General features: G+C 42.6%; 1 protein-coding gene across 1 annotated transcript; it reads left to right on the forward strand.

Annotated features, from left to right (window-relative positions):
* Window positions 1-777: 777 nt before the first annotated feature.
* On the forward strand, window positions 778-23,376 carry gmps (guanine monophosphate synthase). Its single transcript, XM_079515119.1, has 16 exons — window positions 778-1,044; window positions 4,535-4,707; window positions 6,594-6,708; window positions 7,123-7,220; window positions 10,857-10,960; window positions 11,140-11,333; window positions 12,730-12,895; window positions 15,299-15,450; window positions 15,610-15,783; window positions 16,104-16,209; window positions 16,315-16,430; window positions 16,952-17,077; window positions 18,434-18,549; window positions 19,616-19,746; window positions 20,121-20,293; window positions 20,804-23,376. The coding sequence occupies exons 1-16, from the start codon at window positions 1,018-1,020 to the stop codon at window positions 20,903-20,905; spliced, it is 2,073 nt and encodes a 690-aa protein (XP_079371245.1). The 5' UTR covers window positions 778-1,017; the 3' UTR covers window positions 20,906-23,376.
* Window positions 23,377-24,473: the final 1,097 nt, after the last annotated feature.

Here is a 24,473-nt window from a genome sequence, read left to right on the forward strand (position 1 = left end):
GCGAGCCGCCCCATGTCCGAAACGGTTGAGAAATGACAGAGTTACAGTGTGGGGGTCCCTCTACTATACCCTCTACTGTACTGTACTGTACTGTACTGTACTGGCACAGCCGAAATCAGCATATATACAGTTAATATGTGCGTGTGTGTTTGTGTGTGTCAGGTTGCGCACAGGTGGTGAAAAACAACCATGCTGTTTTCGTGCTCAGACGCACCCAGCCACCCAGTCAGTCAGCCACCCACCCACACACATAGTCACTTAAGGAAGTGGTTGCACCACTTTAAAAAAATGGATGAGAGTTATGGCCTGGGGGTCCAAACTGGGAGTCCTTGAAATGAAAAAGATTGAGAACTGCTTAGTTTAGACTTGAGGACCATATTAGAAATAAATGTTTCATTATCCATCAACTTTAGTGCAATCTGAGAACCCATCGTGTAAAGTATATGCTAATGCTGAACAATGCATTATTAAGTGTAACTTCCCATTTGATCTGACTTTTTGAGACAAAAATAAACAATAGCTGGCTATTTTCTCTATTTCCCCTACTGGCAATTTAGCCCTAGATGATTATGGCTGTGATATTATACATAGCCGCCTAACTAGTAGGCTACAATATTTACTATTTCAGGAATAAAGAAAAGCAAGTGATATAAAATAAACTCCTATACAGTAGTCATTGATTTTTGACAAATTATAATGTCAGGTCCACCCCGTTCTCTCGTTTTGCACATGAACTTTTTGCTCCACCCATGAAGCCGAAAATACATAATTTTTTGTCCCCACGCAAGTTCTCGGTGATTTGCGGCGGCGAGGCAGACAAACAGGCATTCCTCTCTCTCCACCGACACACACAGGGGACGGCTCTCCATTTGAAACAGTAGTCGGCGCGCTGACCCAGGAGGCGAGCGTCTGTCTCACTGAGCTGCCTGCGTGTGAGATCAGGGATTGGGATACTTACCGAGGCGAGGGACACACAGAGAGAGGGATAGAGCTCATTCCACAACACTACAGTCATCCATGGCTCTGTGCAACGGAGATAGCAAGGTCAGTGTTGAGAACCAGCTTACTACAACATGGACACGTCTGTGTGCGGGGTGTGTAGCGCCGCTAAACGGGGTGACTTGATCTTAGGACTCACTCCGTCACTCGAGTGCCGGGTGGTGTTGTAGTCTAGTCTCCCCCGGTTCATGATGGCCTGTGTGGGGGAAAGTTACAGAGTACCGTGCACCAGCACCATCCTTGCGTGCCTGTTGCAGTGTCCCGTTAACATGTTGCTGCTGGCAGGAGATGGCTGCTGCACCGGGGCCGGGTCGCGGCAATGATCAGTGGTACGGTGGTACCATCGTTTTACTTCACTTTGAATGTTCGCACAACTGACGATGGGTCGATGAGAGCCGCTGTCTTGTCTTACAGCGCCTCGTGGATTGTAGCATGGCTCGGCTAGCTTAGCAGCACTGCCATCACACATCACAGAACTGGCAGCTAACAAGCTAATGCTAAACACTGGCTACACATCTAGAATAAAGAACTTGGGATTCGTCAGTGATGTCACAAGAAGGCGTCTGCAATCTGCAAGTGACCCTTTTGACTTGACAGAAAATTGCTATACGCAATTTCATGTATTTCATGAAAAGTATACTACCGGTAGCCACTTTAACTCTGGTGTCACAATGATGTGCTTGCCATTTTAGGTGAAAATGAAAAACATAATAATAATAATAATATAAATATATTATGTTTATAATATAACAGTGTTTATACACTTTTTATTTGAGCAGATCTACACGATCTACTCTGGCTATTTTCGATTTATTATTATTATTATTATTATTATTATTACATGTGTTTGGGCCCATGACAAACGTCCTTGTTTGTGACATCACAGACCTATCCTAGGTATCCATTGTATCTTTATTCTAACACTAAAAGCTAACTTAGCTCGCTACGCGGCTAGCTAGACAAGACAACAAACAGGATGTCAAGGCACCTGATTTAAACTCATGATACTCGAACTTAGACTGTCAGCTGCTGGCTGGTCATGTCACATCGTTTTGATTTATTTATGTAGGTTTCTCACCAGCCGATGTCTGACACTACATTGACTAAAATGTCTTACTGGCTGTATCAAATCAAATCAGAAAAGTGAACCATTCATTGAGCAGCATTGATATTGATCTATGTCCAGTAGGTACAATACAACACTGTCTTGTGGTGACAGTCAGTGAATCACAGGCGACGTTTCATTTACTTTTCATTTATTCGTTTTATTTATGTCAGGTACAAAACACCATCTTAGAAAAGATGCCATGTCTTATGTTTCTTGGTACTAACAGTGTTTTTCTCAAAACAAGTATGTGCATAATATAGCGTCCTTGCTGACCCTGGCCTATGTACTCTGATAAAGACCAGCTCTCATTCCTCTTACAAAGACTGTCTGTGAAAAGTTACCCTCTGCTAGGTCAGCTGGAGTGCTATACAAGTCAGCCTCTCTAACCCTATGTGACTTTATGGAAAGTTAATGTCATCACGACATGTGATTGTATCTTGGCTGAATGGATGCAGCACGTTTCACACAAGTCTGCTACTCAGTATTGACTGAGCTCACAATCACATGTCCATAATTGTGTTAGGTCAAGCCAAAACGTCAGTTACCGGTAATAGAACTTCATAAGGAGACAGAGTGGAACAATGTTTTTCCACTCATTCCATTGAGTCACATTCCTCATGGTGGTGAGGTGAGGCCAAAGGTGGAGGGTTGGTATGGAAGCAAGCGCTGAACCCACCATCACAAATTGTACATGTCCTAACATAGTCGTTACAGTGTGATGTGTATGAACAACTGTGTAAGGGCCGATTCATACTCGTATTTTACCGCTGTAGTGCCGAAATGATTTCGGCTCGTCAGAAACTTTCAGTAGCACCGAAGAGCCGACTTTAGGACGGTACCCGCCCCCCCGAACCTCAAATGACATTGTAGGCTCTACAGAGCCGAACCGACTTTTATTCGACTCTAAAATAGGAGTATGAATCGCGCCTAAGAGTGATTTGCACATGGCATTGCAGTTTACAGTATATGATTCATTTCATTCAGATGCATATATATATATGTACCAAGCATTGAGGTGTACAGTTAAATGCTTGAAAAACAGTGTTTACACTGAAAATAGTCAATCTAGAAGCTGGGATGGCTTTTGGTGGAGGATAGACTTCATATTTCCATCCCTTAGAGGCATTATTTCATCTAGAGTCTGTCCTGTATGTATGGGGTGCATACGTTGGTTAGACATACCTACAGTATGTTAGCGGCAGCGGTGGCCGAACGGATTGCGGAGCGGTCTTGATACCGGAAGGTCGCCAGTTCGAATCAGCGGTCCGACACGTTCAAATTACCACCGCTGAAGTGCCCTTGAACAGGGCATTGAACCACTACGATGAAATGTTCTATGAGCAGGGCCTGGCTGGAAACAAGTTCTTGAGCTTAGCCCAGATACCCTGGGTAAATATAGTAATCATTTCATTTCATTTCAGTCATTAGTCTGACAAACCTGTGCTGCAGGTTCAAAATCATCCGTGCTGGGGGTTACAAATCACCCGTGCCTCCTGTCCCGACATGCGTGGCAGGTTAAAACTAATCTGTGCTGTGGGTTAAAAATCACCTGTGGCTTCCTGTGAAGTTAGGGTTTGGGGAGGGTGTCTGACTCAGGTGTGTCTGACTGTAGTGTTGGTAAGGTATGTCTAACTGCTCTGGACACACCTACAACACCAGACATTCACATCATAAGGTCTAGTTATGCTTCCCATCTCAAAAACGAATGCAATGCAATACACAGTAATGTATAGAGCAATGAAAGAGCTGCATCTTCCATTATTTGCAACAAGTAAATCTGTAGAAGAAAGCAGAGATCCGGGCACACTTAATAGTTAAAAATTAGGAAACCGACATGTTTCGACCTATACCGGTCTTCATCAGGGCTGATTTTAAAAATATATGAAAGAAATATATCATGGAATCTGGCATCTGCTTTTTGATTACGGCTAACACATACATGGATGATACATTGTTTAAGGTTTCTTGTATACTGTATCTGTAAACCTGAAATTGCGAGCATGCATGCGTCGGACCTGTGCACACATGCACGCACGCAATTATTTATATATTTCTTTCTTTTTTTTGCTGTCTTTTGTGGTTATTTGCCTTTTTATTTGTTTGCCTATTCGCGGCCACCTACTAAAATCATACTGTGGTAGCTGGTCATGATTGTGTGGTGGCCCGCCACACAATATGCATATATCAGGGGAAACACTGGTACTGGAATAAAGCTGGACAATGCTTAATTTTTTTTCTTTTGTTAAATACATTTGGTGTGTGTGTGTGTGTGTGTGTGTGTGTGTGTGTGTGTGTGTGTGTGTGTGTGTGTGTGTGTGTGTGTGTGTGTGTGTGTGTGTGTGTGTGTGTGTGTGTGTGTGTGTGTGTGTGTGTGTGTGTGTGTGTGTGTGTGTGTGTGTGTGTGTGTGTGTGTGTCCCCATCCACAGCTGGACATCAGCAGCACGGAGCAAAATGGGTCATGTGAGGGGGCCGTGGTGATCTTAGACGCTGGGGCTCAGTATGGGAAGGTGATTGACAGACGGGTACGGGAGCTATGTGTACGCTCTGAGATCCTGCCCTTAGAGACTCCTGCCTTCGCCATCAAAGAACAGGGCTTCAGGTGAGAGTGGAAGTCTTATATTGTCACTATCAGGCACAAACCATGTATTTCTTGTCAATTATGTTTTCTTTTTATTAGTGATGCACCGAATATTCGTCTGAAAATGGCTAAAAAAGTTTTCGGCCTATTCGGTTTCGGCCCGACCTAGGCAGAAATTGGCCTCGTCTCTAGGCAACCACACACTTTTTGCCTCTAGCTGACCTCTCAGCCATGGGATATAAGGCAGCAACTGGTAATTGATGTAATCAATTCTTGTTTTTGTTGTTGTTTTTACTATTTTCTGGAAATGGAACAAAATAACCTGCATTTCAATGGATCCAATGTAGTTATTTTGTCACTACTACTTTTCGATCGTGAAACATTTATAGAACCATTAAACCATAGACTGACTCAATCTGGTGAACTTATTTTGGGCATGTCAGTACATATAAAGTATGTACATAGGAGCAAATTCATTTAATAACATAAAAAGATGAACTTTGGAAATGCAAGGTTTCTGACAATGATACAAAAAAGAGGTTTTCCTCCACGATATTTAGTACTCTTAATGTAAGAGCCCTTCATATGTAATATAATTACTAGAGATGTCCCGATACTGTCTCATTTTGCTTTGCATAATTGTGGAAGTAGATGTGTAAAATCAGCACAATTGCATTGGCCACTATTTTGTTTTTTGCCATTTATTTGTAATGAGGATTCTTTATTTTTTCCTGATTTTTATCTCCTCATAGTGTTTACATGATAACACATTTGATTAAACGAAACAATATGTTCCTAGCTGTTTGTGCTTCTGTAGCTTCTCTTAGATATTAAACCAAATTCATCATATGGAATGCTGCTAAAGTTCTTCAATGAGTCATATAGTGTTAAATAACGCCGGGGCTCCACCGGACGCGTTGCGTCTCCGTCGCGTGCGTCAAAAAACGAACCGGGGCAATTTTAATGCAGTCACGCAACACAACGCAACGCGTGCAGTGGAGCCACCCTTCATTGATTAAAAAGGGAACATTCCCTGACGGTGATGGAGACGTGACGCTGACGCGCCCGGTGGAGCCCCACAATTTCGTTAGTATTTCTGTTTGCACTTTTTTACGCCTTGAAATAAATTCAGTACTCAGAAGAGGCCAATAGAAATTTTGTTTTATCTTGTGTGAGAGCATTTTGGAGACCCCATCAATCTTTTTTTTTACTGGTTACTTTATTGGGGTTTGTGCACATGACTGACAGAGCACACAGGAGCCCACCGGAAATCTAAAGATATGCACCTGGCACCTGCCATATGTTTTATCATAATGTGATACCATGTGACTGCAGTGTGTGCACTTGGACGACTTGCACTTATATAGAGAGCAAGCTGGACAGTGGACAATGTGTTGTGAGTCAGCTCATTGAGGTTTAGTACCCAACCCAACATTGCCTGGGTTATTGTGTGGGTGAAAGAGGGTTTCACTCTCCCTCTCTCTCTCCCTCTCTGGGTTATTGTGTGGGTGAAACCCCCCCCCCCCCCCCCCCCCCCCCCCCCTTCTCTCTCGCTGACTGGGCTCTGAGCTGTTTGTTGAGGTTTGGTACCCAGCATTTCCTGGGTTATTCTGTGGGTAAAATCTCCCACACTCTTTCTCCCTCCATGTGCTGTAGTGTGGAGGGCTGTGAACGACTCGGTATTCTGCGTGTTCGACGTGGCGGGGGCATTTATCGATGTGTCGATTGATTGATTGATTTTATTGACAAAATCATTCCATACCACATACTGTACCGTATACTGTTGCCTGGCTCAAGATTAATACCTCTCTTTACTTCCAGTTGTGTTTCAGGCTATATGCTACTTTTTTTAAATCGCCATCTTCTCTTTTCACTCCTTTTCTTCCATCTCTTTACTCTCCGCTCAGAGCGATCATCATTTCTGGAGGTCCTGCCTCCGTTTATGCAGAAGATGCCCCCAGGTTTGACCCAGCCATATTCACTATCGGGAAGCCTGTCCTAGGAATCTGCTATGGCATGCAGGTACAAACACATCGCATCATTTTTAAAAACCCTTATTTAATCAAGGGAGTCGTTGAGAGCATATCTACCTGTCGTTGCAAATGTCTGTCTGCATGGGGTAATTGAAGGGAGAATTTCAGGGGTTTTACATTTTTCATACACTCGCAACCTGGAAGCTGCCCAATCGCTCAGTCTGTTACTGTTCTTTGTCACTGAGAAGATATACATGAACTCTTTGAAGTACCTAGCTTTGGTCAGTTTAGTTGTTTTAGGGAGGGGAGTCTTTACATGTTTACATCTCCAGAGAGGTTATCTTTTTCCATTCAGCCAAAGAAAGCTGAACGGGCGACCCTGTAGTTACAAGCCGGTATGTCTCAATATCCAGCAGTCACAGATCTGAGTGAATGCTGAGTGTATCGTCTTGTCTGTTTCCAGATGATGAATAAAGTGTTCGGTGGCACGGTACACAGGAAGAGTGTGAGGGAGGATGGTGTATTCAACATTGGACTGGACAACACCTGCTCTCTCTTCAGGTACAACGGTGATCAATGTAGATTATATGAAAATAAAGTACTTAACTTTCATGTCTGTCCTAAAGTATTTTCTGTTAAATGTGTCCTTATTGTATCTGCCTTTTTCTTCTTCTCCTTCCGCCAAAAATAGCAGTTTTAGCTGAACCGTCCAGTCGGTTTTCGCGAAATGTGGCAATATGGTAGAGGGCCATGCCAAACTGAGGATGCGAAGCCCACGACCATTGGCCAAAGGGTGGCGCTATACTGTAGCACTGAATTGAAAATGCGAACTTTGAACACGCATTGCTCATGAACCGTTTGACCGTCGGCTATGAAACTTCGATACACACATGCGTCTCCTCATTCCGAACATGTAGTAATGGATAATGACATCCCCAAAACCACTTACTTACTTAGTCCTCTTGCACTTCAGGGCGCGTAGAGCCAACCATAGCAACCAGGTCTCTCCATCTGGGTCTGTCGTGGGCAAGGTGTTGAGCTTGTGCCAATGTCATGTTACATGCTCTAAGGTACTGGGCTGTTACATCCAACCAGCGGGTGAGGGGGGCGCCTCTTGGTCGTCTCCAACCGGCTTGCTTGGGATTGAAGTCCAGGAAGGTGCATGTTTGATGTTCCTCTGGCAGGCGGATGACGTGGCCATACCAACGCACTCGCCGCATTGCTGCATGGCGGGATGCTGGGGGCTGTTGGGTTAGTTCTCTTAAAGTTTTATTTGTAACGTGCTGGCTCCTCCTGAGGGCTCTGGAGTCAAAGCCGAGGGCTCTGGAGTCAAAGCCATCGAGCCTGGCCACCAGGGTGTTGTTCAGTGGCCATGTTTCCGAGCCGTACAGGAGCACAGAAATGACAGAGGCATTGAGCGTCGTCTCCCTGGATATGTGCCGGTGTTGCCACAACGGCCTCCACAGGGATTGCATGACAGAGGCTGCTAGGGCACGACGACGGTCGACCTCTGTTTTGGGGTCACCGATGTTGGACACTGTCGAGCCAAGATATTTGAAGGTGGGGACAAAGTGGACAGGGGTACTATGAAGGGTGGTGTGTCTGGTCCATCGCCTACATGCATAAGCTCTGTCTTGGACCAGCTTATCTTCATGCCAAGCTTTTTGATCCCCTCATCGAACACGCTGAACCAGGACACACACAATTGTTATTGAAAACAATGAATTATTTTGTTGTTTACAATAAAGCAACTGATTGTGTCCGGATAGCTCAGTAGCTCTCACCTTTGGAACACAAGGGTCATGGGTTCAAATCCGGGTACCGACAACTCAGCATAATGAGTCTTCAAGAACCCTGCCCCCCCACAATTAACACCCCCATCGCCCAGGACGAAGTTCTTTGTCATTTCTATTAGTAACGCCCAAGACGAAGTATTGTCCAAAAGACGAAGTTTATTGATATGAAAACGGATCGCATCGCTCCACAGCCTAGGAGCGCCTGTTGTGCAGTCCTCGATGTTGCACAAGAGTGAGACGTCATCGAAAACCTCCCTCCCCTGTTTAGCCGACGACAATGAAAATCTTAAAACATTAATAACTCGCGATCTAAATCATCCCGTCTAATTATGAAAAAAGATCCTGTGTTTGACGGCCCTCCGCAGTCCAGTCGCTAGTCGCAACTAGCGACAACCTCCCGTTGTCGATCGACTTTAAAGTGGCGTGGCTATTGTTAGCTGCTACACACACATTCACAACAACATCCGGTCCGTCTGTAAAAGTGGTCCGTGTTTATAAATCGACTGGACGCTATAATGTAATGGATTAAATAACCCCGGGCAATTAAGGTGTTAAAACCTGTCACAATTACATGGGCTTCTTTTTCTCAAGGTTGAGTCTTGCATGTTTCTATGGCTTATTGTGCATGTTGTTCTTATTGCTTATTGCCTTCCTGCTTGGTCCTCCCTTTTCGCTGCTTGCAGCTATATTATTTGATTTAAATTTAAAAATGAGCTAGTACTCTGTGTTGAGATTTCGGATTCACTTTATTGTCATTTAGATGCACTGTTAGTGCATACATGTGGAAAAACGTATACTCAGAAGCTCCAATATGATAAATAACATGATAAAATGACCTAAAACACTCAAACATTGAACAAACATGGGGCAAGATTCAAGAATATCAATCAAGTGCAAAGTGCAGTATCAGTCGGTGAGTATCAATATTTGATACTCACTATGATTCCTAGTGGATCAGAGTGAGATGGAGAATAAGTTGTTGAGGAGGTTTAGAGTTTGCTTAACACAAGAGCAGCACAAGACACATTCCACTGGACACAGATGTTCCCTAGTTCTCTCTCTCTCTCTCTCTCTCTCTCTCTCTCTCTCTCTCACACACACACACACACACACACACACACACACACACACACTAGGGCTTTAAAGTCGTAGTGAAATGAAAAATACGTTTTTCACACTTTTAGACCATATCCGTGGTCATCATATGGGCATACCTAACAATGGATGCCAAAAAAATGGGCAAATTCTCATTTCTGTGTATTTTAGTCCATAAAAATCTAATTTTTATTACTTCCTGAAAACAAAAACGTACTGCGTGATGACGTGTCGAGGCCCACATCGATAAAAGCCAATAAAAATAAAGCTCACCCGTTTAATTCCCCATATGTGCGCATCCGTCCAGCACAGCTGCTACTGATCAGAAAACGGAGAAATCCTCCGTTTTTATTCCCATTCAAGATAACATCCAGACAGTGTATTACTCGGTTTCAACTTAATCATCACGCTAAAATATGTATCTGAAAACATTATAGGGTAGAAATAAGCCACATATCAGTATACTGGTACAGCTGGCCGACCATCTGACTTGTAAACAAACACACTCCATGCGTACTGCGTGTAGCATAGCTACCTTCCCTAGCTACCGTCCCATCGCCTGAAGGGATGCAACGCTCTGATTGGTTCAGAAACTTCAAAGCGGTGTTTCAACTTGAAACCGTCTGAAACTTCAAAATAAAATGTCCACCATTTCCGTTTCACTACGCCTTTAAGCAAATAGTCGACTATTCAACTAGGCGACTAGTAAATCCACTAGTCAACCTTGTTGGTACTAGTTGATGAGAAAACTCCTGTTTTTGTAGGCCGCCGCCTCAAGATCAACTACGGTATTATTACAAATAAATTACATAATAGGCAGGCCTAGTTAAACAACCACTAGAAGTGAAAGCCCCCCCCCCCACACACACACACACACAGTCTGTCTGAAATAGAAACCCACACTATTCTTGCTCTCACTCTCTCACACAAATAGAACATCCACAGGAATAAATTATCACATTAAACCACCCACTTCCTCCTTTAGACTCACAAGCCAGTCTTTCTAAACACTTTGCTGAACCAGAGACTGGGAACAATCTCCCAGCTTGCTGTGTTACAAACAAATTGGAGAGAAAAACCCTCTTCAGGGCGATCCCTGATATTGGGGCGGTGACAGATGTGTGGGATTGGGGGTAAGTCCCTGTGACATACTAGCATCATGTCCAGGGGGTGTACTTGTACAAAATGTCCTGGGGTGTTCATCAAGCTGCCTCACGCTACAGAAACAGGAGATAGGCTCCTGCCCTATGGGCCTCATGACTCGGCAACGCTTACATGCTTGTGCTTGTGTGTGTGGTTCGTCCAGAGGTCTGCAGAAAGAGGAGCTGGTGCTGTTGACCCATGGAGACAGTGTGGACAAGGTGGCTGATGGCTTCAAGGTTGTGGCCCAGTCGGGGAACATCATTGCTGGTAAGACCCAGCCTGGGTAATGAAAGGTGTATCTATAATCTAAAATGATGGTACACAATATATTTAGTTTTAAGTCAGTAAATGTAATTGCTTTGAAGTTGCAATAAACATTGTTTAATGTTTTCGTTATTAAATGATCCCCTCACCGGCTCTGATCTTTCTTTTTTTTTAACCACAAGGTATTGCCAATGAGCAGAAGAAGCTGTATGGAACACAGTTTCACCCGGAAGTAGATCTGACGGAGAGGGGAATTGAGATGCTGCGCAACTTCCTGTTTGAGATTGCAGGCTGCACCAGCAACTTCACTGTACAGAACCGCCAGGAGTCCTGCATCGCGGAGATCAAGGAGAAAGTAGACAAGTCTAAAGTACTGGTGAGGAGGAATTTGTATGTGTCAAAAGAGTATGCAGTCCAAGTACTTGTTAGTAAGCCACCGTTACATAGAATCAAACCAAGATATGTACATATCATGTTTTTTTTGTTTTTTGCGGCTTCCGCCTTCCGCCTATTTTTTATTTATTTATAGAGGGACAGACAGTAGGCTGACAGGAAATGGGGAGAGAGATGGGCGAGTGACATGCAGTAAAGGCCGTCGGGATCGGGAGTCGAACCCGCGGCACACTGCCAGACTGGATTACCAGCCAAGGTGCCTGGACCGCTGAGCCACGGCCCAGGCCATGTACATATCATTGTTGTCGGGCAGAAAACCTTTTTTTTGTAAATCAAACCCTACTTGATCATACTACAGCATTCCCGTAGATCATACTAAAGCATTTCGAGCTTGCGGATCTGCTACATTCGCTGTTTTTCAATTTAAATCCTGAAAAATAACAGTTCTGGACATACAGTAGGTTTCCACCCGACAAATTATATAGATAGTTACCACACAATGGCAGTGCTTACAAAGGACAGTCAATCTCTAAAATATGCAACTTTGAATAGAGGGTATGCGTGTGACAAACTGTGACATCATCATCATCATACCTGGAAGTTATGAGGGAAAGCCTACTGAGTGGCAAAAAACTACTTTCTGGCCTTGACAGCCTCATTTGCGACTCACTTTCTGCATGCTCATACCCTCTATATAAACCAAGGTGCATAAGGTTAGGCACAGAGGTGATAGCACTTTGGTTGAACGAAAGGCAAATAAGAAGAAAGATGTGGGTGGTATGAATGCAGGAAGCAGCAGTGGTGTGTGTGTGTGTGTGTGTGTGTGTTGGTGGGGGGAGGGGGGAGAGATTAAGTGGAGCAAATTAATTAAACTCAAATTGAAAATCCTTCTCTGTTGGCTGAAAGGAGTTGATCCAGTCCCTGAGCTCCTCCAAACTGGGCTTCCTCTCATGGGAGGAGGGGGAAAGGAATGGGTATATATATAATGTGGTGTCCTCTCCTAGTTAGAAATGATTTTCATTTTCAAATGATGTCCATATTTCTTGTATGTTAGCGTATTGGGTGATATAATTTTAATATCCCATTAAGAGGAATATAATATATTTCTATCAACATTACTGTGTATCTGCGTAAGAAGACAGAAATAGCCAGGATTAATCCGTCCATGCATTCTTCATGATTACAGAAATATCACCGGGTGGATTTATCACCTGAAAGTTTGAATTTTAAAAAAGTGCAATTTGATCATTCTAAGAAGATGTAACAAATGGACTTATGCTTTGATACATGGTTGATCGTAATGTCAAATATATTGTGTATTGTAGTCAATGGACTACAATACACAATATGCTCACATGTGATTCTGATGTCGCGGACAGGTGCTGCTGAGTGGCGGTGTGGACTCCACGGTGTGCACAGCACTTCTGAACAAGGCTCTGAACCCGGACCAGGTGATAGCGGTTCACATCGATAACGGCTTCATGAGGAAGAGAGAGAGCCAGAGTGTGGAGGAGGCCCTCACCAAGCTGGGAATCAAAGTCAAAGGTAAATGGAGCCATAGGCTATTTTTGAATAGAGCTTAAAGACCTAGTAGTGAAATGAAAAATACGGGCATTTTATTTTGAAGTTTCACTCTGAAAACGAAAGCTGTGTTTTTTTTAAACAATCGGAACTAGAGTTCTCATCGGGCCTGAAAATTAAGGCCCGGCCCTACCCTACCCTAACTGGGTCGGCCCGAGGCCCGGCCCGACCCTAACAATTACCATAATGTCGCGCCCGAAAACCCGAAAAAGCCCGAGTGAAAAAAAAAAGGAAAAAGAAAAATGCTACTATATGGCCGCGGCGCCGTGGATTATTGAGACGACCGTGTCAGAGAACGCACTAATAGTCTAGTCGCCGAAATAAAGGATTTATGTAACTCACGTTAATTGGCTGATAATGTTCCATTTTCAACATTCTAATGGTTTCCAGCAATTTCCAGGGGTGAGTAAACATCTTCTGAATCAAAGTAGCAGCGATCCTCTGAAGTGACGCAGTTAATTATGTCCAATAGGCTACTGGCAATATTATGACAATTCAAGTCAACTTGGCTATAATCTACTAGGTTACTGTATAGTTTACATTAATCATTGCCTCTCAAACCCACATACCACGCGTAATGTGCGTTGCCTAACCAAAAGAACAGACAAACCATCAACATGCCGCTCGATGGCGTGTCGAGTCTGTCGACAGCTTGCAGATCTTTTATTTTGGGCAGTGGGCACACAACGAGGCGCGCTGCGCTACGATGGGGAAATTAAATAGCTGTAGGCTACAGCGCGCTGCGATACGATTTGTAAACCAAATAGCTGTAGCCTACAGTGTGACTGTAACATTGCTTGGTCATCATGTAACTATATTACGTGCAGGCGCTTTCATAGTTATATGGAGCATTTACCGTTGATTAGGTAGCCTAATTTAGCTTATTCACCCAGCTGGGTTCAACGAGACAGCAGTGTCTCGTTAAGCCCCGACGTTTCCAAAACGAGCTATTGCGGATAAATCGATGGTCTTATAAAACATTTAAGCATATGGCAAGTTGACTTAAGTTATATAGTTGATGCTGAGCAGTAAGCAGCTCATTTGGTTGGCAAACCAGAGGCCAGCCAGCGGTAGCAAGTTCAACAACCACCGTTCTATTCTGTCATTTTGGTGCGCTGCTGCCTGCTGCTGATCATCGCCGCCTCCTCCTTCAGTCACATATAGTATAATAGCCTAAACTGTAAAAGTGAATCGCCAACATTCACCAGCCCAGCCCTCTTCATATTAAATAAATACATTACACAAACAACAGAATTGTTATTTTTGTTATAATAAAATTATGAAAAAGAATCACAGAGCCCGAGGCTCGGCCCGGCCCGACTAATTATCGTGCATTTTGGGCCCGGCCCTACCCGAAAATGTCGGGCCGGGCCGGGTTCGGGCAGAGATTGAGAACTCTAATCGGAACATCGCATCCCTCCAGGCTATAGGACGTAGCTCTGTCTCATGCACGACTCATGCACGCACATGCAGAGTGTTGGTTTACAAAGTGATAGAGAGACAGACAGCAAAGCTCATGGCTTATTTCTAACCTATAATGTTTTCAGATACATATTTTAGCATGCTGATTAAGTTTAAAATGAGTTGACACAAGGAAGTAATTAAAATTGTCTTTATGGACTTTGATATAAAAATTCACAAAAATTAAAAACTTCCCATTGTTTTGGCATCCATTGTTACGTATGCCCATATGATGACTACGGATATGGTCTAAAAGTGTGAAAAACATATTTTTCATTTCACTAGGTCTTTAAGTGGATATTTGAGTTCTATTCTTATTTAGTTAAATATTTTCAAATAACTTTAATCAAATGTTAGTTTCTCGAATTGGTTTGCAAATGTTTGCAAAAATTGGTAATCGGTGTTGGAGTTTTGGCATTGGTCCCAAAACTCTGGCATCGTTAATGCTCTAACGACAAGGTCACAATGGAGCCCAAGATGCCTGTTGCGTCTCAATGAAAACGTTTGCTGTGTATATCGGACATCATTTGACTTTCTTTGAGTCATGATTTTTAACCACTTTCAACCTGGAATCCCTATTTTGGTCACCCCATTATTGACAGAATCTTTTCTTGAATTTACAGATTGGGAATTTCTGAAAGACTGATTAGTGATTAAGTTTAGTCTGTTTGTTAGCTTTGTTAAAATAGAATGGAAACTTTCATCAAATCAATTTTATTTTTAAATGTATTCGAAAATGTTGCACTTTTTGATCAAATATTGTTTATAACATTGGTAACCGGTCATCTAGGAAAATTTGGATTGGCATTGGACCCAATAATCTGGCATCGGTCTCTAGTGATGTGCTTTCTGCATGCTTTTTGTCTGATCTGTTTTGACCTCTGTGCTCTCTAAACATCTTTCCAGTGGTAAATGCAGCCCATACTTTCTACAATGGAACGACAACCCTGCCAATCTCAGAGGAGGACAGAACACCAAGGAAGCGAATCAGCAAGACGCTCAACATGACCACATACCCTGAAGAGAAGAGGAAGATCATTGGAGACACCTTTGTCAAGGTGGGATTAGCTACTTGTTTATTTTTACCTGCTTATGTCTGGTTGTTGTCGTTTTATCACTCGTATTTCCCACTTAATCTGTTTATCACACCTTACTTTTTGATTGACATCCTGTATTGCCTAACTGGCTTCCTGGTTTGTGCTAATTGACATTGCCAGGTGGCCAATGAGGTGATAGGAGAGTTGAACCTGAAGCCTGAAGACGTCCTCCTGGCCCAGGGTACTCTTAGGCCTGATCTTATTGAGAGCGCCTCACACCTCGCCAGTGGCAAGGCTGAGCTCATCAAAACACACCACAATGACACCGAGCTCATCCGCAAGCTCAGAGATGAGGTAACGCATGCAAGCAAGCATATACACCAGAAATGGCTCAACAAAGTTCTCTCAAATCCAGCATACATTGGGATGTATTCAAAGAGCCAGACTAGTACAAGCTCACAGATTGTAGATCGACTATTGTTTAAAGAACATTCAAAATACTATTATTTTTGTTAACCTATAATGACATGACCAAAATTGGGAGCGAGGGTTAAAGTGTTTCAATAACCATGCTTTACACGCACAGTAACTAGGGTGTTCACCACCTAATACTTCTACTTTGTACTCAAACTGTTGGTTTGCATTTCTGATCCAACTCCTTTCCCATCTTGCAGGGAAAAGTAATCGAGCCACTGAAGGACTTCCACAAAGATGAGGTCCGAGCGCTGGGGAGAGAGCTGGGTCTGCCAGAGGAAATCATCTGTCGACACCCTTTTCCTGGTTAGTACTCTTGATGTGACCCAACGGTTGAGATTCTTCAAATCGGATGTTTGATATATCACGGTGCTTTGCAAACAATATCCTTTCCCTGCCTACCTTGTGTAGGTCCTGGTCTGGCTATAAGGGTGATCTGTGCAGATGAGCCCTACATCTGTAAGGACTTTGCTGAGACCAACAACATCCTCAAAATCATCACAGACTTCTCCGCCAGTGTCAAAAAGGTCAGAATACAGGGCACCGCTGCCAAGTGTGTTGGCCACGACATAGTTGGCTCATGTTCGGCTGGAGACCTGTACTTTGCACATGACCTTCTCCCTCTCTGTGGTGACACAGAAATATATTTTATTCCATAGCTATCGGTTGTCCGATGGAACGGTGACGTGCATGATGCATGTTGTTAGTCTGTGTGTAGTCAATTGATTTGTGAGAATTAAGCATTAACGGCACAGAAGCACTACTTTATTTTCTGAAGTATGGTAGCTCACTTAACCCATTCAGGCCTGACCTCAACATTTAAAAAGAAATCTTCTAAATCCTCCAGTTTTCTGAAATAAATATTCTCACGATTTAAAAAAAATAGCAGACCTGCTATTGTAGATCTGCTATTTTTCAATAGCTAAATTATAACATAATGTTTAAAACACCAAAAGGGGTTCAGTATCATTTGCATAAATTCAGTCTCATACATCAACTCTGTATTCCTCTCCTTAATGCATTTTAATCTCTCTTTCCCTCCCTACAGCCCCATGTGTTGCTGCAGAGAGTCAGGTCATGTATATCAGACGAGGAAGAGGAGAAACTCCTGAAAATCACCAGCCTTCATTCACTCAACGCCTTCCTACTGCCCATCAAAACTGTCGGAGTCCAGGTAGCCCAAATGAACAAAGAAGAAAGTATCAGTTATTCCCATCTCTGTAAATTAGTCAGTTCATCAGTTAAGTAGGGGCCAATTCTAAAAACGCCTTCTAAATCCTGACCTAAGTCTGCTGAAAAACTTCAAATATTTATATAGCAGCATCAATTTAAAAAGAAAATTGAATACTGTACATACTGTACAGAACCCAAAAATGGGTTCCCGGACTGAACCTTAAATCCAATCAATTGATGCATAAATACATCAGATCCGTCGAGACGAGTGTCTGTTCATCCGCACACACTATTTACAGTATACGATAAAGCAAAGATGCTTTTAATAATGCCCAGCTTTCACTTTGAAGATTGTGAGAACATAATGTTCAAAGTAAGCAAAGGGCTACTCGGAGGGAAGGAAAAATTTAAGTTGGCCTTGAGAACGAATGAAAGCAATGGACAACTAAAGTGAATGAAATCAGACCAGACCAGCTTAGCAGTCAGCTGTGTTTGTGTGTGGAGTGTTTTGCTCAGTTTGACGTCTGCTAAGGTATGGGCAGACACAGATGTTTGTCTCCATCTTCTTCATAAGCATAGTTTAGTGGTAAACCACTACCCAACACACCCACTGACCCTGGCACAGCCTCCCTTCTCCACTTCAATTCCATTCTTTCTTCCTGTCTACCAAAAAGCTTTAAAGTACTTTTTGCTTAAGTAACGGTAGCAATACTGTTTTGTTCAAAATTTGTCAAACAAAAAATATAGTAAATACGTTTCTGTAAACTAAATCTACAAAGGAACTTGTAACTCAAGTTTTCAATTAATTGTAGTGGAGTAGAAATTATTTGCAGTATTGAAAAATGGGCTTACTCAAGTATCTCAAAATTGCGCTTGAGTACTGTACTTTACTACTTTCCCTCCTTTTCTTTCCTCCACTGCTTTAACTTGTGTGGAAATGTGGTTTATTTTATTGCATCAGTGCTGCTCAGTCACAGATCATTTAAATTAGGGTGAGTGAGCTTGACTTATACAGTACATTACACTGTCCCACTATAGCTACAATAACAAGGATTCAGACTCACTCACCACAGCCAGACAGTGTCATCATAGTGGGTGTAGCTCTGTTACTTCCTGCTTAAATCTACAGTGCAAAATGTCCCCCAAACCTCAGACCTGGACGCAGCCAGGAGACAAACGCAGTAAATGTATACCTTACACCTGCAGTAGCCTACTAAGGAGCGATAGAATGAAGCAGCACACAGAGAAAAACACAATGGCGCCGTCCTGGAGAAGGGAGAGGAATAAGGTGAATACGGTAGTACTACAGTAATTCAACAGTCACCGTCTTTGACGCCATGTGTCCCTTGCTCTTTAGGGAGACTGTCGGTCCTACAGTTATGTGTGTGGCATCACCTCCAAAGAGGATCCCCACTGGGAGTACCTCATGTTCCTTTCCAGACTCATCCCTCGCATGTGCCACAGCATCAACAGGTAACGCAATGCACAAACTCAACTGAGGATTGCTACTTTTTACATCTTTATGCATACACACACTTTTTCATTCTATCTACATATGTGTATCTATCAGTCTATCTCTCTCTCTCTATTTCTATTACTGCCTTGTAAAGTGAATGCAGTAATGCCCCCCCCCCCCCTTAAAACCTCTGGAATCCACTGTATAAGTTCAAAGATGTACAGTATGGTTACAATTCATAAGCTAACTTTTGAGAGTTAAAGGTCGTATAGAAAACTTTTAAGCCAAAATGTAAAAAATATCTATAGTTTTGGCCTTTTTCCCTCTAGCATCCTCTGTATGATGATGCTGGGATGTTTTCCTGCAGGCAGACACTACCTTTGGCTAGCCAATAACAGCGCGAGGTTGTGACCGTGTCTTCAACACCAGTCCCCAGACTCCCCAACACGTTTTATAATAAACACAAATTACGCGATGAAATATATATTTTCCCTAATATATCTTAGTTTTACCAACATTCTTCATATGAAATAGTATGTTTATATTCCGAGACAAGAGAATGTCAGATCCCCCACCAAATCTCCTGGTTACATCAATATCTTTCCCTCGGGGGGTCGCCTCGGGGGGTCGCCAAATTATTTTGGGGGGTCCCCAAATTATTAAAAAAAAAGTTTTATTTAAATTTTTTGCAACTGAATGGCTGGAAAGTGGAAATGAAGAATTTACATATAGTAATATAGTACACATAGTACATGCATACACCTCCCCTAATGATTATATCTGGTTTCAGTATTTATTTATGGTGTATTGTCTCTATTATTAAGGTTATTGTAGCGGCCAATTTATATTGGGGGGTGGGGCGGGGGTCCCGAGACATTGCCAAAGCATTTCCGGGGGTCCCCGGCCAAAAACGTTGAGAACCCCTGGTCTATATCAGCTTTAAGGTTTGAATAATTTCAGCTGTGTCCAATTACAAGATGACAGAACAGTGTTGCTTTTGAATTGGTACTACACCTACAGTAACAGTACTGTACCAATGTGTAAGCACAAACATAACTGTCTCTCTCTCTCTCTCTCTCCCAGAGTTGTGTATGTGTTTGGCGCCCCTGTGAAAGAGCCCCCCACAGACATTACGCCAACCTTCCTAACCACGGGCGTACTGAGCACACTCAGACAGGCTGACTTTGTAGCCCACTCTATCCTGAGAGAGTCTGGTAAGGAGTGTGTGTGAAATGTCAAATGTCTTAAAGTGGGGACATGCCGAAGTTGAAACGGAAGGATGTTCCGTTTGTTTAATTGCGTGCAAAATGTAGGACGCAGGATGGTGTCGCACGCCGAGAATAGCCGATCCACATTGGGACGCGTTGTAGATGTTGGTTATGCTAACGCTTATAATGAACAACATTAAGAAATCACCTTAAGCTCATAATATATCATATAAAATCTGTGACATCTTTCATATTTTCTGCTATAGCTGACCAATGAAGCAGCGATGATCTAAAATCCATTTGAATATAATCCTCAAGTGCCTTCAATTTCATAATCTGGGAATAACTCATATTTTCTTTGACATGATCTCCCTCTCCAGGCTACTCTGGTAAAATCAGCCAGATGCCCATCATCTTGACCCCCCTGCACTTTGACCGTGACCCCCAGCAGAAGCAGCCGTCCTGTCGGCGCTCTGTGGTGATCCGTACCTTCATCACCAGCGACTTCATGACGGGGATCCCTGCCACACCTGGTCAACACATCCCTGAAGAGGTACTGATGCTGTTTAGCCTCTCAACTGAACTGCCTTTAACATGCTGTGCATTAGCCTGCTGTCTGTTAGCCTTGCTGTATATTAGCCTGTGTTTTCATTACCCTTCTGTACATTAGCCTGCTGTGTGTTAGCCTTGCTGTACATTAGCCTGCTGTGTGTTAGCCTTGCTGTACATTAGCCTGCTGTGTGTTAGCCTTGCTGTACATTAGCCTGCTGTGTGTTAGCATTGCTGTACATTAGCCTGCTGTGTGTTAGCCTTGCTGTACATTAGCCTGCTGTGTGTTAGCCTTGCTGTACATTAGCCTGCTGTCTGTTAGACTTGCAGTTGCTGCACATTAGCCTGCTGTTCGTTAGCCATATTTAGCCTTATTGTATGTTAACCTTGCTGTACATTAGCCTGCTGTCTGTCAGGTTTACTGCATGTTAGCCTTCTGTATGTTAGTCAACAGATTGTTGTAATCTGGTCCCAAGTTTAACTAAACGGTTGTGCTGTTTATCTGCTTCTGCAGGTGGTGCTAAAGATGGTAAGCGAAATAAAGAAAATCCCAGGGATCTCCAGAGTCATGTACGACCTAACATCCAAACCACCTGGCACCACGGAGTGGGAGTAGAACCTCAAGAGGAACACACACACACACACACACACACACACACACACACACACACACACACACACACACACACACACACACACACACACACCACACACACAGTCAACATAGATACCAGAGAGGGCTGGTGACCCCCTCTCCTCCTCTTACCTTTACCAGGTTGTCTTTCCTCCTTACTACTCCTAACACACACACACACACACACACACACACACAGTCCCCCCCCACCTTTCCTCTCTTGAACATTCCCATGGAAGGCGGGCAGTACTGTGACCAGCGGGCGCACCAGGCCGCTACTACTCTGCTTCCCCTCCATATTTATATATATTTTTTGGCAATTGGGTCTGATATTGTTATTGGTTATTGATGATAATATGACAATTCATTGTTATTTTTTTCTTCTCATTCATGCGTGACAATGGATTTCTTTCTTGTCTCTGGTGGAATAATTAACAGCTGCCTCTGGGTTTGAGGTCGGACATTTAAAGGAAAAAAATAGAAAAACAAATGAAGGAAGTGGACTTTAGCGCACGTCGTGCCTCAGGTTGTGTTATGAGATGAATTCATTAAGAAAACTAAATGGAAAGATAATGTCAATTAAATGGATGAATGGCTTACCAGCGGTAAAAAGAAAAACAGAAACTAAAACATCCGTCACTTTTTGCCTTTCTTTTTTTCTGTCAACTTATATTTTTACTGTTATAGTTAAGGCTATTCTTAGCCTAAGACTGTTCTCCCATATATAAGATACAATACATATACGTGTTCATTTTCCTACTGTATACTGTGTTAAGCGTGGCAGGGTATACCTGTCCAAAAGTTAACTAAAGAGAGAAACTATATGACCAATTAAACTATTTTTTGATTTTTTTTTTGCCAAATGTAGAATAAACTGTGTTGATATATCAGTGGTTTCTGATCTAGTCCAATCTGGAGTCATTGGCAGGTGTTGCTACAGTGGGCTGTGGTCGACCAGAGAATTACTTATTAACCACATGAACCCTAGTGTCCGTATTCTGGGGTGAACATAAGGCAAAAGTAGCACATCTATAAACTCACAAAACGCAACGTGTTGTGAGCTTGTAGATGTGCTATTATCGGTGAAGATGGGATAAGGAGGGGGCCTAATATAGACACCTGGGGGACTCCGGACAACTAAGTATATAGGGTTTAAAAGTGGTTAAATATCACAATGTGCAGGATAACCTCCAAGATGGTAGGTGACCTTTTGTGTGTGCCTGTTTTTTTTTTTCTTGAGTTATTTTAAATGTGAACTGATCTGGACTTAATGCTCGCCTCCTGAAAGGCTGATTATAGTTTGTTCCATATGCTGCAATATATATGCTTTTTATGAGAAACAAGAGGACTGACTTAAAAATGAACTAAATTCTTAACTAGAGTAGAGTTGATAACTGTTGAATGCATTTGTCATTTTCATTGCCATTTGGCTGCTCACGTGTTGTGTGGGAGCAACTTCTTTGCACATTCTTAATTTCTTTACCCATAAAGCCTTGATGCTTCATGACATAAAAGATAGTATATTCATTTTCAAGCATTTCTTGCCGTATTGTTGTCCATTGAAAACGTATCTCTCTGTTATCACCTCCAAGAGACCAAACCAAAAGGGGTTTTCCAGAAAGGCATTACTGGTGTATTTGCTGTTCAAGCACCCAGTAGGCCTATTTTCTAATCTCTGATCTCACTCCTGTAATTTAGTCCACAGCAGGTGCACTGCGGAATCTTGCGTTTTGACTCCTTGCAACGAAACGGTTGCGAGTAGTTTCATGTAGCCTACTGTAGTTGCATGCAACCATTATCCCCAATGGCAGTTGCAAGGAGTTGCATTGGTGTGACATGTCCTTAAAACTGTTTTTTGCAAGGCGTTAATGTGACTAGTTACATGGAGTGGTTTGGGCCTAAATTTAACTCTTGGCGGTGTAAATGGTCCATTTGATTAGATTTGTACACTTCAGTTAGAATGAACACTGAGGATTTTACTAGGTAGTAGGTACAGTGCTCAGGTTTAACTGAGTTTTGTAATGTTTCTTCGGCCACCACATGGATCTAGTAACGTCTCTGACTGCGGTCTCATGGTCAAGCTTAAATTTGCGTTCATGCTTATAGTCTCTCATCCGTTTCCTTCATGTCAGTGGCAAAATCACTCAAGTCAAAATCCAAACTGAAACTGTCCCTTAATTTGTCTAGTGTATCCCCCCTCTGTGTTGCCTGTGTATGTGACGATACATGTCTCCATAGAAAACGGCTTGAATATTAACAGACATTTAATTTTTTTGTTGGATTTGCAATATTGCGATAAGATTAAGTTATGCTATTATGTCTTTGTTATTTGTTAAAATAATGCTCATCCTCCTTAGTAATGTGCCTCAAACCAAGCCACCGCATGCAGTTTCAACTATGATGACATTTGTATAATGAAAAATTGAGCTTTAATAAAGAAGTCCACATTGAGATCATTGTCTGGTTTCTCATTTCACCACAACATTGATAGTGAGGCTTTCATTTGATTAGCTTCACCACTTAAGCACTATATACTTGACAAATGCCAAAATCTACAAGAACACAATCTGTTGCAATATCTTGTGAGCTTGTAGATATAATATTTTCACTGCACTGGTCTGCTATATGCTATTTGAAAGCAAGCTCTATATCCCACACTATTTGTTTGTTCTGTGTGCCTTGCTAATTGATTTCTTGCAGATCTCATCAACTACAGGCAGAAGGCTGTCATGTGCACTCAAGGATCACGAGAGCTCAGGGACCAGTCACACGACATACTGCAGGCCTATTCCCAGGCGTCCTATTACGTGAGTGATGATCATGATTATCATTTAAATCTGAATATCGTAATGTTTCGAGTAATATGGGCATCTCCCTTTGGTTTTCATTAATAAAACAAATAATGCATGCATGTTGTAAACAACCACATTATCAGGTAAGTTTTTGTGTAATTAATGTGATTAAGATGGGCACCTGCTTGTGCACCATGCGTGCCTCATTTACTACCTTGTCCCAGGAGAGGTCTCCAGGCCTGTGGGTTCAGGTGTGTGTTTCCCTGCTGATTGAGACAAAGAGTACAAGCTCTTAGCTCACTCACTTAAGTTGTCAACACGTTAATAATTATTACAAGAAGCCCAGGGGACAGTGTGGAATTTGGAAACAGTATTGAGGCTGTTATTGAAGGACAAGAATAAGAAGAAAGTGTCTTGTGACTGCTGTTGCGTAAAGAAAATACAAGTTGCCACACGCAGCTACCAATTAACTCTGGGCCTGTGGCGGTGTGTTCTCTGTGTCTTATGTCATTAACCTGAATTCAGGGAAATAATCAGATTGGTATTTCTGGGGACCTTAACTTATTATGCTTATTATGATCAATTGCACAATTTATTGATGATTCTGGTTACAATACAGACCCCTTGGGACCCTTAAGCCCTAACCACACCAAAGGGTCAAGACGGTTTTAGCGTTGTCCCTGCGGTGTGATATGTCTTGTTGCACGTTGACCCACGTTGACCCTAGTGATTCAACGCATGGAATTCAATGGCCCAAA

Source organism: Electrona antarctica (genome assembly GCF_951216825.1).
Source record: "Electrona antarctica genome assembly, chromosome: 11".
Lineage (NCBI taxonomy): Eukaryota > Metazoa > Chordata > Actinopteri > Myctophiformes > Myctophidae > Electrona > Electrona antarctica.